At 33.0% G+C, this 14,604-nt stretch overlaps 1 protein-coding gene across 1 annotated transcript; it reads left to right on the forward strand.

Annotated features, from left to right (window-relative positions):
- The first annotated feature begins 12,844 nt into the window (after positions 1-12,844).
- On the forward strand, positions 12,845-14,292 carry LOC120067852 (uncharacterized protein At4g00950-like). The gene is made up of 2 exons (XM_039019454.2): positions 12,845-13,623; positions 14,048-14,292. Exons 1-2 carry the CDS (start codon positions 12,985-12,987, stop codon positions 14,117-14,119), a joined length of 711 nt encoding a protein of 236 aa, XP_038875382.1. The 5' UTR covers positions 12,845-12,984; the 3' UTR covers positions 14,120-14,292.
- Positions 14,293-14,604: the final 312 nt, after the last annotated feature.

Consider the following 14,604-nt stretch of genomic DNA (forward strand, 5'->3'; position numbering starts at 1 on the left):
GACAACAAAATATCACAGTATATTTACGATAGATCGCAATAGACCACGATAGACTACTGTATGTGTCTATCTAAGTAGTCTATCGTAGATAACTATGATATTTTGGTATATTTATAAATATTTTGGTTCATTTTCCTATATTTGAAAACAACCCTAAATTAGTATTATCAATTCTTATTTAACTAATTTTTATCAATATATTGAATGATATTTATTGTTTAATGTCTATTACAATTATATAAGATTGTCAGACTTAATTTCATAAATTAAATACAAACATAATTTTTGTTTATAAAATTATGATAGCATTTCCCATGTATAGCCAAACACAATTAACATCTTATTTCCAGACATCTTATATTCCTAATCATCTATAAACTTTTAAACCAAATGGCTCTAAAGAGTGTTAATACTTTTGGAAAAAAAAAAATAATAAAGGTATTAATAAAACTTTGCAAAGTTTATAAGTATTTGAAAAAAAAAAAAAAAAGGTAAAAAATTGGGAAGTATTTTCGATAATTTAGACAAGTAAAAATCTTCTCACATTAGCTCTATTTGGAATTTGATTATGGATGTGCTAAAATTAATTATAACTTGTGGTCTCGTTTGGATAATTTGTTTGTTTTGATGTGCATGAATATTAAATATATCTTATTTTCTTTTTGGTTGCTCTAAATTTTTCTAAAACCTTTTGGTTCTAATTTTATAATGACTTACAAGATTGATCTAAATACACTTTTAAGTCTCAAGGTGCCTTGTGGAGTATCCATTGAATTGAAGGAGAAATTTCCAAACTTTCTTGCAATTAACATCAATTAACAAATTTAGGTTTTTATGATATAAGTTTTTGGATTCTATTTAAATAAATTGTAATTCACTTATAAAGGTTTAGACTTTAGAGGAAGAGGCAACAAATATATGATGGTCTTATCTAATAATTTTCTCAATAACATTGAAAAAAAGTGCATCTTCCTAATCTTAGACATGATGTTAAAATCAATTTAAATATAATTCGATAGATCTAAACAGTTGATGCTTTGACTTGTTTGACATTTTTCTTAAACTAAAAGAATGGATGTTGAAAAAGAAAATTTCACATGTTATCCGAATGGTATTAAATTTTCATAGACATGACCACATTTTTATCGATATTTTCACGATTTGATATTGATATTGAAGGATGAATCAACATTTTTATTATTTCATAAAACATGTAAAATAAGCAATAAAATGTCACTAATTTAAATATAATATAAATAATAAGCATTTTAATTTGTTTGAAAATAGTAATTTTTGTATTTATTAACCTAAAATATTTTTTTAATATTTTTTATATAATTTTTTTGAAATATTTATTCACATATTATAGACATTTTTACCAATATTTTCATAAAACTGAAATATCGATATTTTCGTCGATGTTGACAATTTTTTTAGTACAACAATAGAATAAACAACAAAATAACTTAAAAATTTTTCAAGTCAACAAACAAAGCAAAATCCACTCGTGAAAGGTGGTCTCTTCAGGCCAGATAGCTGAAAAATAAAATCTTCGAACGTGATAAGCTAAATCATGAGCGACAAAGTTGCTCTTGTAGTTGACTAAAAAAACCTTTAATAGACCTAAAGTGATAAAGATCAAAGATGGAATTAGTAAAGGCCTAAACTTTATTTGCATATCGAATTTTGTCAACCAAGATATTCCAAACAGTAAAATAGTTAGTAGATAAACCTATTTAAAGAACTTTAGACACCCTCACATAGAGCAATTGCCTCAGCAAAGTCGACCATTTAAACATTGCTTGTCGGCTGAAACTTGAAAATGAAATTGAATAATATCTTTATGTTTTTTTTCCCTATGACATTGGGAGTGGGTGAAGTTTTAGGTTTTGTCATTCCGACTTTGTCTTATAGTCATCAAAATGAAAGCTATGGCACATAAATATGTTGACTTGTCCCATCGAATGGAGAGAAAAAGAAAATCCTCCAAATTTTTGTGTCCATATCCCATCTTTTCTTTGGAACTTTATGATAATTGAATAATACAAAATCGTCACTTTATTGTGAGTTTTATTTTTTTTTTAATCGTAAGAAAATATTTTAAAAAAATTCCTCTTACTTAATTTTTTTAATCCAATATAGAATATCTGAAGGACCGACAAGTAAGAACTAGAGTCAAACGAAATGTTATAGGACGATGTGAGAGTTTTTTAACCTAACTTAGATGGTCAAACAGAACGCAAACAATAAATCAAAAAGCAGTAAAGAACGAACACCGTGGTTTGACCAGTTTGGTCTACATCTACTTTGAGAACCTACTTTGAGAACCAGCTTGAATTATTTTATTATGAGCAATAAAGCATTTACAATTATATAGAATCAATAATAATCACCAATATGTAATTTTAATATCCACTGATACCGAGAGATCTGCACAAAACGTCGTCTTTGAAACTGAGAACAACCCGCTGCAAAATAAACAGCCCAAAACCGTGCACAACCGCCTTTGACCGGCGAACCACACGCAGATCCGCGCGTCTCTCTCGTTGACAACCTGCCGAACGAAAAACACCGAACCTGACCAGACCAGACCTGCCGAGACTAGACCACACATCTGCGTGGACACGCACACTCAAACGCCGGAACCGAGACCACCCGCACCTGACAATCTTGCTGGATGGAAACGAGGTGTCTGTCGCCTCTTGATCTACAAACAACAAACTCGACTTCGTCTTCCACGGAAAAAGTCGGTTGCGCGTCTCTCTGTTTTCTTCTGCTTTCAGACGACTACACCGACTTTTCCCTCAGACGGTTGCTCCTGTCTCCTTCAAGTCGGCTGCTTCCCTCTCTTGTCCAAGAGTCTCACGATTTCCAGCCTCAAGGTAAGAAGATGGATATAATTACAAAAATACCATTTGCCCATAATTACCAGAATGCCATTGGACTTTTAATTTCACAAAAAAAAATCCAATAAAACCTTGTTATTCTCTACAAAATCTCCTTCATAACAGAAAATGTAAGTGCCAAGCTGATTCCCCAATTTCCCTATCATCCAAATTTAATATTCAGTATTTAAACCTATGGACTGGAAGAACCTTGGTTAACATATCTAACAAATTCTCAACTGTGTGAACCTTGACCAGTTCAACATCTTTCTGGGCCATAACTTTTCTGATAAAATGAAATTTGACATCGATATACTTAGACCGTTCGTGATGAGATGGATTCTTCGTAAGATGAATAACACTCTGGCTATCACAACGGACGATAGAAATGAAAACTCACCAGCTATCTTTTCAACCAAACCGCCTCTTTCACAGCTTCACCCAATGAAATATACTTTGACTCAGTAGCAGACAAAGCAATAACTGACTGTAGAGCAACCTTCCAACTAACCACATTACCAAACAAACGAAAAATGTGACCTGATAGAGACCTTCTTTTGTCAAGGTTTGCAGCATAATCTGCATCTGTGAAGCCTTCTAGCAGTGCTGATTTATCACAATCCCTGCTAAAACACAATGATACACTGACACTACCTTTCAAATATCGAAGCACCCATTTAACTGCATTCCAATGCTCCTTCCCAGGATTTGACATAAACCTACTTATCATACTCATAACATATCCCAAGTCATGCCTAGTACAAATCATCAAATACATAATACTTCCAACAACATTACAATAGGAACTATTAGCCATCTCTAACTTTTCTTGTTTAGTAACAGGACACTGAGATGAAGAAAGCCTAAAATGAGATGCTAAGGGTGTCGAAACTGCCTTACAACCAGACATATTGTACTTCTCAAGTAGTTTATGCACATAACTCTCCTGCGAAATGGTTAACAAACCTTTCTTCCTACCTCTTTTCACATCCATGCCTAGGATCCTTTTCAGTTCACCTAAATCTTTCATCTCAAATTCACCACTCAATCGTTTCTTGAGATCATAGATTTTAGAATAATCCTTAGACACTAGGATCATATCATTTACATACAGAAGTAGATAAGTATATGTACCTTTCTGAGATAGTTTCCAGTACACGCAAGCATCGTATGAGCTCGTATGAGCTCCTGTGAAACCCCTGCTTCAGAATAAAGGTGTTAAATCTGATATACCACTGTCTCGGCGATTGCTTCAATTTATAGATGGACTTGTGAAGACGATAAACCATGTCTTCCTTTCCTTTCACCTCATAACCCTTAGGTTGAGCCATGTAGATCACTTCCTCCAATTCACCATGAAGGAAAGTTGTGGTGACGTCCATCTGTGCAACAAACATATCAAAGTGAACAACAATAGATAAAATTAATCGAATGGATGAATGCCTCACTACCGGAGAGAAAATCTCATGAAAGTCAACTCCCTCATTTTGAGTGTAACCCTTGGCTACCAGTCTAGCCTTATACCCAGGCTTGCTGTCACCTCCTGTACTTGACTTGATTTTATAAATCCACTTTGACTGAATGAGTTTCTGATTAGGAGACCTTGGAACCAATGACCATGGCTGATTCTTCTACAATGAGAACATCTCTACTTCCATAGCATTCTTCCATTATTCCTTCGAATCAGATACAATAGCCTCCTCAAAAGTAAGAGACTCTGCTTCAGTACTGTCAGTTGCACAAATAAGAGCATAAGCAACTAAATCAGAATAACCATACCTCATAGGAGCTTGTCTCACCCACTGAGGCCTGTCACGTGTAAGCTGATAGTTTTGTAGGTCACTGCTACTTGAGCTTTCTTCACTGAAAGCTCCCTCATCAATCAAAGTCCTCCGTCGTTGAGGCTGTCTACCATCAGAACTGAATGACTGATCACTAGATTTTCCTGAACTAACTGATGGTCGTGCTTTAGAATCAATTCTAACCTCTGTCTCAACCTGATCAACTGTTTGCTGTTTTTGTTACTCTTTGACACAAAAATGGCATCTCTGTTTCATTAAAGGTCACATCTCTGCTGATAATACATTTATTTCTACCCTCTTCCAAGCACTAAAGTTTATATCCTTTAACACCCTGAGGATAGCCAATAAACATACATTTCAGTGTCCTCTTATTCATCTTCCCTTCCTTAACATGAGCAACATCCAAACACTTTGAGATGATCCAAACTTAGAGCTTTTCCTGTCCATATCTCCTAAGGATTCTTTAGGCTTAAAGTGGAAGACGGACTCCTATTAATAAGATAACAGGTTGTTTGGGTAGCTCCCCTCAAAACTTCAAAGGTATGAAGCATTTGTCAAGAGATATCTTGTATGCTCCATAATTGTTCTGTTGAACCTCTCAGCTAAACCATTCTGCTGTGGAGTATACGTAACAATGAAATGCCTCGTAATTCCCTCAGATTTGCAAATTTATCAAATTTGTGATTCACAAATTCTAAACTGTTGTCTGTCCTCAGATACTTTACCTTCCTGCCTGTTTGGTTTTCAACCTGCTTTTTCTATTCAAGAAATTTCCCAAAAGCTTCATCCTTCTGTTTCAGTGGATACATCCATACATTCCTTGAAAAATAATCAATGATCAACATGGAGTATCTCGAACCTCCCATAGAAGATACCTTTGTAGGACCCCACAAATCTGAATGAACATAATCCAAAATTTCTTTGGTAAAATGCTTCCCTTTCCCAAACTTCACTCTGGTAGACTTTCCCATTATGCAATGTTCACAAAATGGGAGTTCAATGTCTTTAACTCCTCAAAGCAAACCTTGTTGTGAAAGAGCTTGAAGACCTCTTTCACTTACATGAGCTAGTCTGTTATGCCATAACATAGACTTATCTGTTTTTTTCTCAGATGCAACAGCAGCACTACCTGAAACTGCAGTACTCTTCAACACATAAAAGCCATTCCTCAAGGTTTCCTTCAGCTTAACCAAAGAACCCTTGATAACCTTTAGAACTCCATTATTAGATTTATAGGAATAACCTGCTCTATCTAATTCGCCTAGAGAAATTAGATTTCGTTTGAGTTCTGGAACATACCTTACATTTGTAAGAATTCTAATCATTCCATCATGTATTGCAATTCGAACTGACCTAATTCCTTTTACATCACAAGCACCATTATCAACAAGCAAAACTGATCCCCCATCATTTTCCTGAAAGTCAATCAAGAAATCCCGATTGGGAGTCTGTGAAACGTGCACCTTGAATCCATGATCCAAACATTCTAAATTTCCCTGCTGGACACCATTAAGACCTCTGCTGAATCATATCCATCAGTAACATTTGTGCACTAGAATCCCCTGCATGCTTGCTATTTGATGCTTCCTTGCTCTTATTCAAAGGGAAATTTTTCTTGAAGTGTCATTCTTTATGACATAGGAAACACTTTTTGATTTTCTCCTTTGATTTAACCTGGATCTCGACTCTTTTCCTTTTCCGTTCTTTTTCTCACTTCTTCCTCTGACCATGAGTAACTCTCCATCCTTGCGTTCCTTTTTAATCTCGAGGTTTCTCGTTCTCAAGGCATCCAACATTATATCCATGGACAATGAATCCCGTCCATATTTAATAGCTGCCTTAATTTCTCAATAGATTTAGGCAAAGAATTCAGAAGAATAACTGCTTGATTTTTATCCGACATCTTCTCATCGATGCTATTGAAATCAACTATAATCTTATGGAATTCATCTATGTTCTCTTTTAAGCCTTTACTAGAGTCCATCTTATATCCAAAGAATTTCTCTTTTAGATATAATTTATTTGGCAAGGACTTAGTCAAATAAAGACTTTCTAATTTCTTCCATAACTCCTCTATAGTAGTGACCTCATCTACTAGCCTAAGCACTCCATCTGACAAATACAGAATTATTGTCGAATAGGCCATCTCATCCATATCTTTTTTTTTTAGCTTCTGTAATTATTGGTGGAAAGTCATTTTCGTCTAAGATTTTGACTACCTTTTGTTGTACCAGAATAGCCCTAATCTTTTTCCTCCATAACCCCAAATCATCTTTCCCATCAAATTTAACAACTTCGAACCATGTAGACATCGAAGCCATCTGTCAAATTAAACCTAACAAAAAATGTCCTGAACAAAGAATATGCCAGCACACTACCACACACCCTCCTTGGATCGACTGGAGCTCTGATACCACTTGTGAGAGTTTTGAACCTAACTTAGATGGCCAAACAGAACGCAAACAATCAGTAGAATAAATAAAAAAGTAGTAAAGAACGAACACCAAGATATATAGTGGTTCGACCAGTTTGGTCTAATCCACTTTGAGAACCAGCTTGGATTATTTTATTATGAGTAATAAGGAATTTATAATTGCAGAAAATCAACAATAATCACCAATCTATAATTTTAATATCCATTGATACTGAAAGATCTGCACAAGACGTCGTCTCTGAAACCGAGAACAACCCACTGCAAAACAAACAACCCAAAACTGTGCACTACTGCCTCTGACCGGCGAACCATGTGCAGACCCACGCGCCTCTCTCTCGCTGACAACTTACTGAACGAAAAACACTGGACCTAACCAGACCGGACGTACCCAGATCGGACATCACACCTGCGTGGACACCCACACTCGAACGCCAGAACCGAGACCACCCACACCTATCAATCTTGCCGGATGGAAACGAGGTGTCTGCCGCCTCCTGATCTGCAAACAACAGACCTGACTTCGTCTTCCACGGAAAAAGCCGACTGCACGTCTCTCTGTTTTCTTCTGCTTTTAGACGGCTGCATAAGTTTTTCCCTCAAACGGCTGCTCCTGTCTCCTTCAAGTCGGCCGCTTTCCTCTCTTGTCCAAGAGTCTCACGATTTCCAGCCCTAAGGTAAGAAGATGGATATAATTACAAAAATGTCATTTGTCCATAATTACCAGAATGTCATTGGGCTTTTAATTTCACCAAAAAATCCAATAAAACTCACTTAAATACCTTGTTATTTTCTACCAACTAGAAGTCTGAATGACCCTCAAACTAGAGGTATGTGCTCAGTATAGTTGGCCAATGTGATCCGAGCTAGCCTTTAGTTTATCAAGGTCAAGGTGAGAGATCTCCAACAACCACATAATAATTCTCTATTAGCTACTTTAACAATTGTGAACTTGAAAGGTTCATCAAATTATAAGTGGTGGAAGCTCAACCAATATTTTGTTTTTGACGGCATTTAATGTCTTGAAGCTAGAGAGAGAATAATTTAGAGGGCTAGCTTAAAACCCTTGGTGGGATTTGGAGGAAAGAGTCAATCTGTGCGACCTTAGGGAAAGAAACCTTTATAAGAGGGTTAATATGAGGATTTTCTTCCCTCTTAGATTAAGTTCGAGTATGGTGAATTGGGTCAACCAAGAAACATTTGGACCTTGCACGCCTCCATAAAGAAAAAGGCCACCTTGGCTTGAGCCAATTGGTTGAGGTCAAGGTGACCATTTGTTCCAAAAGACCCATTTTATGCTTCATCCTCAACTCTCAAGCTTAATTGTATCTTAAGTTATATATATAGATTTGGGCCTGTGTTTCAAACCTATCTATCTTTGAATCCATTTTGTCTTGGTTTTATATTTGGTTTCCTTATCTTTTTTTTCTGGAATTTTTACTTAGGTCCAAAATCACCCCAATTTGCATTTTAAAGCCTATGAAACAAACATCTAAGAGAACATAAGTGGGAGAGAACATGGAACCGGATAATACAAATTAGTATAGTCAAACTTTTGAGAAACATTTGCATTACAAGCATATTAGAAAGAAACAACTAATAATTAAGTGATTACTTTGAAAACACTATCAAGTGTTTTTAACATGTTTTAAAATATTTTGAATCTATTTATGTTATTTAACCAAATACTATACTAAATTTAAAAGTATTATAGTCTCAAGCACTAACCATAAAGTGAAAACATTTTAAAATCTTCTCTTTTTAAATGTGTTATTCAACCTAAACAAAAAAAATAAATTAAGGAGGTATTCAGAGTAATGATTATCATAAAACTATAATAACTATCTCTTACTACAATAAATACTATTTCAAAATCTCTAACAGTCAACATTATTTCAAAACCCTCATTTGCTACAATATTTACTATTTGTTACGGTTTTTACTATTTTACTTTCATCATTTTTTTAATTCTTTACTACATTATTTACTATTTCATTTTCAAACTAAAATAGTTTACATCTTAAAAACATATTATTGTAACTCAAGCTAAAATAATATATACTTCAAACACAAACTATTATAATCTAACTATGATAATTTCTTACCTCAAACGCTCTCCAAAACTTTCTACGTTTTCTATAATCTCTACCATCTCTTTCCATCCTTGAAAGAATGAAAGAATGTAAAGTCAAAAGAGGGACCAAAAAATAGCAGGACAGAAGACTTTTTTTTTTTCCTTGGGGTTCACAAAAAACACAAAAATGTTCTGTAAAATTTATCTGCCTCTTTTGACTTATGTACTGATGGTTTAACCCAGCTGGCTCAGATCCATTCCTTTCCCATTTTGTCATTTTACTTTGTCAGTTAATAAAAAAAACAAAATATATATTTGAACCATAACATGGTTTCTTTTGATTGGTATTGCTAGAATACCTACTCCACCAGATAACCAATATAATTACTCATCATTTTCCCCACTTAAGTAGTGGGTTTTGGATAATTTCACAATCATCTTTTTAATCATTCTTTCTTTTCCCCTCTTTCTTTCAACTGTTTCATAAAGATTATTTAAAAATTTGACATATACTTCCCCAGTATGAAAACGGTCTATTATAAATTGTATAATTAAAAGGCGTTTGAGGCCTTAAATTGAGTTATGAAGTATTAAGTTAATATATTGAAGTTAGGATGTTTGTATATTAGGGAAATGAAAAATAAAGAACTAAAAAGAAATGTAAAACAGTAGAGAATCGACACAGGAATTTACGTGGTTCAATAACGTTGTGTTAGCTACGTCTATGGGTAAAGAGAGACCAGTTTACTATTAGAGAAAATAATTCAGATTACAATTCATAGACACCTCTAGGGTTAGAGAGTTTATACAGTGTATTTCTCTAAACCTTGACGTCAAAATTGTAAATAATGCATATAACATATAAACGAATACAACTTAGATTTCTTGTGTAAGTTGCCACCGAACCCCATTAGGCCACATTACCACTGGACCCCGATCTCGCTAACCGTACTTGGTCGTTCAAAGCGTCAGATAGCAGAGAAATAGGAGAAAATGAAATTCCTTGATAAATGAACAAACTTCAATAATGAATACTATTAAAGTTGAATTATTTAAGACTAACTTATGAAATTGGTGGGCCAAACACCTCTAAGCTTTTTTTCTTACCTTTATTATTTCCTTGTTTTAGAAGGGAGGTAAAATTTCTTAAATGCCCTTATCAAGTGTTTATTTGAAGGCTTGGACTTGAGATGAGTTAGACATTCTAATCTCAACTCTTGTCTAGGGCAAGAAACCTTTTCCTATGGAATTGAATAGTTACCTGAGTTACTTTTAAAAAAAATTATGACAAATACTCTTAAACTTTTTAATTTATTTCAAAAATACCTTATACTTTCAAAAGATACAATATTATTTCTAAACTTTCGTTCAACGTTTTAAAACTACTTTTGAAATGATTTTTTTTTTTTTAAATTTCAAATAAAAACCGAGACTTAAAATTATGTAGCTAATGATGTAGTATTCTATATAAACTATGTAGCTATCAACTAAAACAAATGCAACTTTTTTCTTTATGGGAGAATAGATGCAACTTAAGGATGCATTTACATGTACATGCCAAAACTCAACTCGATAGATATGGCAAATCGATAAATACTCTAAAGCACAAAAGTCCTGCCCAATAAGCATATAAAGCTAAATTATTAATTCATGATGGCTAAAAAAATGGGCAAATATCAATTTATATTTCTGAATTTTGGATGTTGTACCACCTTAAATCTTAAACTAATAATTATATCTATTTAAACCTCGAACTTTCGTGATTATATCGATTTAAACCTCAAACTAATAATTATATCAATTTAAACTCTGAACTTATATAAATGTATCAATTTAAACCCAGAATTTTCATAATTGTATCAACTTAAACCCTCCATTATGTTTTGTCTGGATACACTTATGAATGTTTAAGGTCTAAATTGATATATCTATGAAAGTTCAGGGTTTAAATTGATACACTTATGAAAGTTCAGAGTTTACATTAATATAATTATTAGTTTGAAATTTAAATTGATGTCATCTTCAAAGTTTAGGATTTAAATTGGTATCATTCTTAGTTTAGGTTTAAATGGATATAATTTTCAAAGTTTAAGGGTATGAATTGACATTTACCCATAATAATAATAATAATAATAATAATAATAATAATAATTTATGGGATCGTGGTTACATAACACATTAATTTAAATTTTATCTCAAGCTTCATTATCTTTTGGTAAATCTCAAGCTTATACATTGTTTAGAGAAAGCAAAAATTATCTGCTCACAATTTCTGTTTATTAATTTAAAATTTTCTCAGGTTCTAACAAAATTGAAACAAAGATAGGTCAGGACTAAAATTTAAACAAAACAGAAAATATAGAATGGCATCATATATAATTTTAGCTTTGTTCTTAATATTTAAAATTTTCTAATCATAGGATAAATTATTTTTATTTTTTAGTTAAGTATTTCAAATGGAGAGACTAGGCATATGTTTATTAGGCTATTTTTGTCATTGCATTATCTATGTCAAAAAACTAAAAAATCTTAACTGTTATTTGCAGTTGGTAAAATAGATTTAAATTAAATACATTAAAATCATGTTAATTTCATGTCTACACTAAAACTTTAGATTCTCCTAAAATTAGGTAGAACTTTTAATTAATATTTAATTTTCAATTTTATAATTTAAAAAGAAGATTTATTTTATATAATTATTTATTTCTCACATAATCAAATCTATTTTCTATTTTTCAAAATTTTTTAAAAAAAGTTGATTTAAGTCTATTTTAGTTATTATATCTAAAATAGGATGTTTTTGTATTTATTTACCTAACATTTAACCTACTTTGTCAGCTGATATTTACCAAACAATATTTTACTTCCCTTCACATCTGATTGTTCTAAAAGCATAACTACTGACAATTATTTTAAAAGCTACAACAATCCCAAATGAAACCTTAGTTGATTAGATTTTTTTTTTAGTTTTAGGCCATAACGCTTAAAAAGTCAATTTAGTATATGTAACGCCCCAAGTTTAGGAGAGGGACATGAATGAATCGAGATCACATTTGAATGGGAGGGATCATGAGGATATGAAAATATGGTTAAGAAAGGCTTAAAAGAATTGTAAATCAATACCTATAGCAACAAGGTGCACATTCCTTATCGATCGCTCAATCATAGAAACTCGAAAATTAAGCATGCTGCATGCTTAGCTTGGAGCAATCCTATGTTGAGTGACCTTTTGGAAATTTTTTTCTAGAAAGCATGTAGTGAGGATAAAGTATGCTTAACTCAATTTAATTCATTACTACCATAGTATTAAATTTTCATCATGTAAACATTTCCAACGATCAAATTCCCCCAGTTTCTTAACATTAGTAGAAGATAGATAACACACACACAAAAAAATAATAATAAATAAATAAACAAAGTTGGAAGGAATGTTCGTAAGCTCAATTTTCAAAACTACAAATAAAAAACTAAGATTCTGTTTGGTAATTATTTGGTTTTTTGTTATTGTTTTTGAAAATTAACTTATAGACACTACTTCTACCATCAAAAAATTTTTTTATCTATATTTTACTAATGGTTTAAAAAAATTTGTAACGTAAATGATTATCAAACCCTACCTTAAATAATCATGGAAAAAGGCCTAAAAAATAACATTGCAAAATTGACATTAAGAAATTTGTATAATATGCGACAATTTCTTTAAGGAAATGTACTGCGCGCAATAATAGCGATGGATGAACCTAGAGATTCTCTTTGGATGACGCTTTTTCATTGTCAACCTTTCCCCTAAAAATGCCAAGAAAACTCAACCCTTTTCATCTATCTCTTTTGCTTTCTCCCTTTTACACAAATACTAAAATTTCTCAAGACAAAGAGAAGTTAATTATGGAGTGTAAAACACACCAAACAGAGCAAAATCCTTCAGTTTCAATTCTACCACTTCTCTCAATCCCACACTTACCAATAATGGACTCACCAGAACGCTCAGGGACGCTAACTCCACCCATCTACGCCGCCGTCTCGATCCCCTTTCGGTGGGAAGAAGAGCCAGGCAAGCCTAGGTTCAGTTCTGCCACCGTCGCCTCCGCCTCCGCCGCCGCCTCTCCGAGCCTGGAGTTGCCTCCAAGGCTTTTGTTAATAGACAAAGTGCCAAGATCTGAGTGTTGTTCTTCCTTTAGAATGATGGGATCTTCTTCTTTTAGTCCTGACGAGAAGAGTTCTTTGTTTATGAAGAAAGGAGGATGGTTTGGTTCATGGAGAAAAAGGGGTTTGAATTTGAGGGGGAAGAGAGAACAAATTGGCATTGGAGGGCTTGTGTTTCCATCCATGGAATTGGAAGAGAGTTTAAGTTCAAAAGTGGAGGCTTCAAGGCTTAGAAGGAATGGGAGTTTTTCAAGCTTAATGAGTACTCATATTAGGCCTCATTTTTGGGTTAAGTATTTCCTTAATTATCTCTTGTGGCTTGTGTTTGTGTTTTTTTTTCCCCTTTTTTCAATACTACTCTAGTCCTTAAACTTCTAACTTTGGTTCATTTTGATTCATATACGACTTTTAAAATGTTCATTTTGGTCCATATATTTTCAACTTTGGTTCAATTTCATTCCTATACTTCTACAAAGTGACCAATCTATCTCTTTATCTTTAAAGATCGAGAATAGTCACTTTTTAAAAGTAGTGCAAAGACAAAAATGAATTAAAATTGATTGTACAAGAATCATTATGAACATTTTGAAAGTACAAGAATCAAAATAAACCAATCTTGAAAGTACAAGGACCAAAATGAATCAAAATCGAAAGTATCGATGTTCATAGTTTAATTTTTATTTTTTTTTTTATGTAAATTTGGTTGATTCAGGAAAGTGTATGCGAAGGTTTAAAGCATATGGTTCCATCATGGAGAAGCAAAAGGCTGAAGAGAGAGACTTAGTTTGATTTTGTGCAATAATGGAAGTTGCAAAGCCTGTTGATATGTGTTGTTTATTTCTCTGTGTTTTCAAGCATTTTCATCAGAGATTGGTTGGGAAAATTTGCCTCTCTCTTTGACTATGTTGATGACAATTTCCATAACATATAATGGTGCAACTACCTAGCCTTATCCAACTGTTTTTTACCTTATCATTATGGGCTGTCCTTACATTATTTCTATAGATCTTTTTTCTTTTTTCCTCTCTCTCTCTTTTTTGCTCTGTGATTTTGGTTCATCTTTGACCATATTATTGTTTTATTTTGTTTTTTAATTTAAGTAGTTCTATGATTTTATTTTTAAGAACTTTATTGCTTGAATTTCATATTATTTATTAGTTGGTTCATGAACCATATTCTAATTTTGCTTATTTAAGTTTGAGGTTCAAGTATACATGTAAGTTAAAAGTTAACTTATTACTTCCTTCAAGTTCTATCATATAATTAAGG

The sequence above is a fragment of the Benincasa hispida genome, chromosome 12, assembly GCF_027475165.1.
Source record: "Benincasa hispida cultivar pf3 chromosome 12, pf3_genome.v1.1, whole genome shotgun sequence".
Lineage (NCBI taxonomy): Eukaryota > Viridiplantae > Streptophyta > Magnoliopsida > Cucurbitales > Cucurbitaceae > Benincasa > Benincasa hispida.

Bases quoted from the DNA above. Each gene is read 5' to 3' on its own strand.
- LOC120067852 (XM_039019454.2), top strand. From the start codon at position 12,985: ATGCCAAGAAAACTCAACCCTTTTCATCTATCTCTTTTGCTTTCTCCC. The intron at 13,624-14,047 runs GTTAAGTATTTC...TGGTTGATTCAG, and splicing joins ATATTAGGCCTCATTTTTGG to GAAAGTGTATGCGAAGGTTT.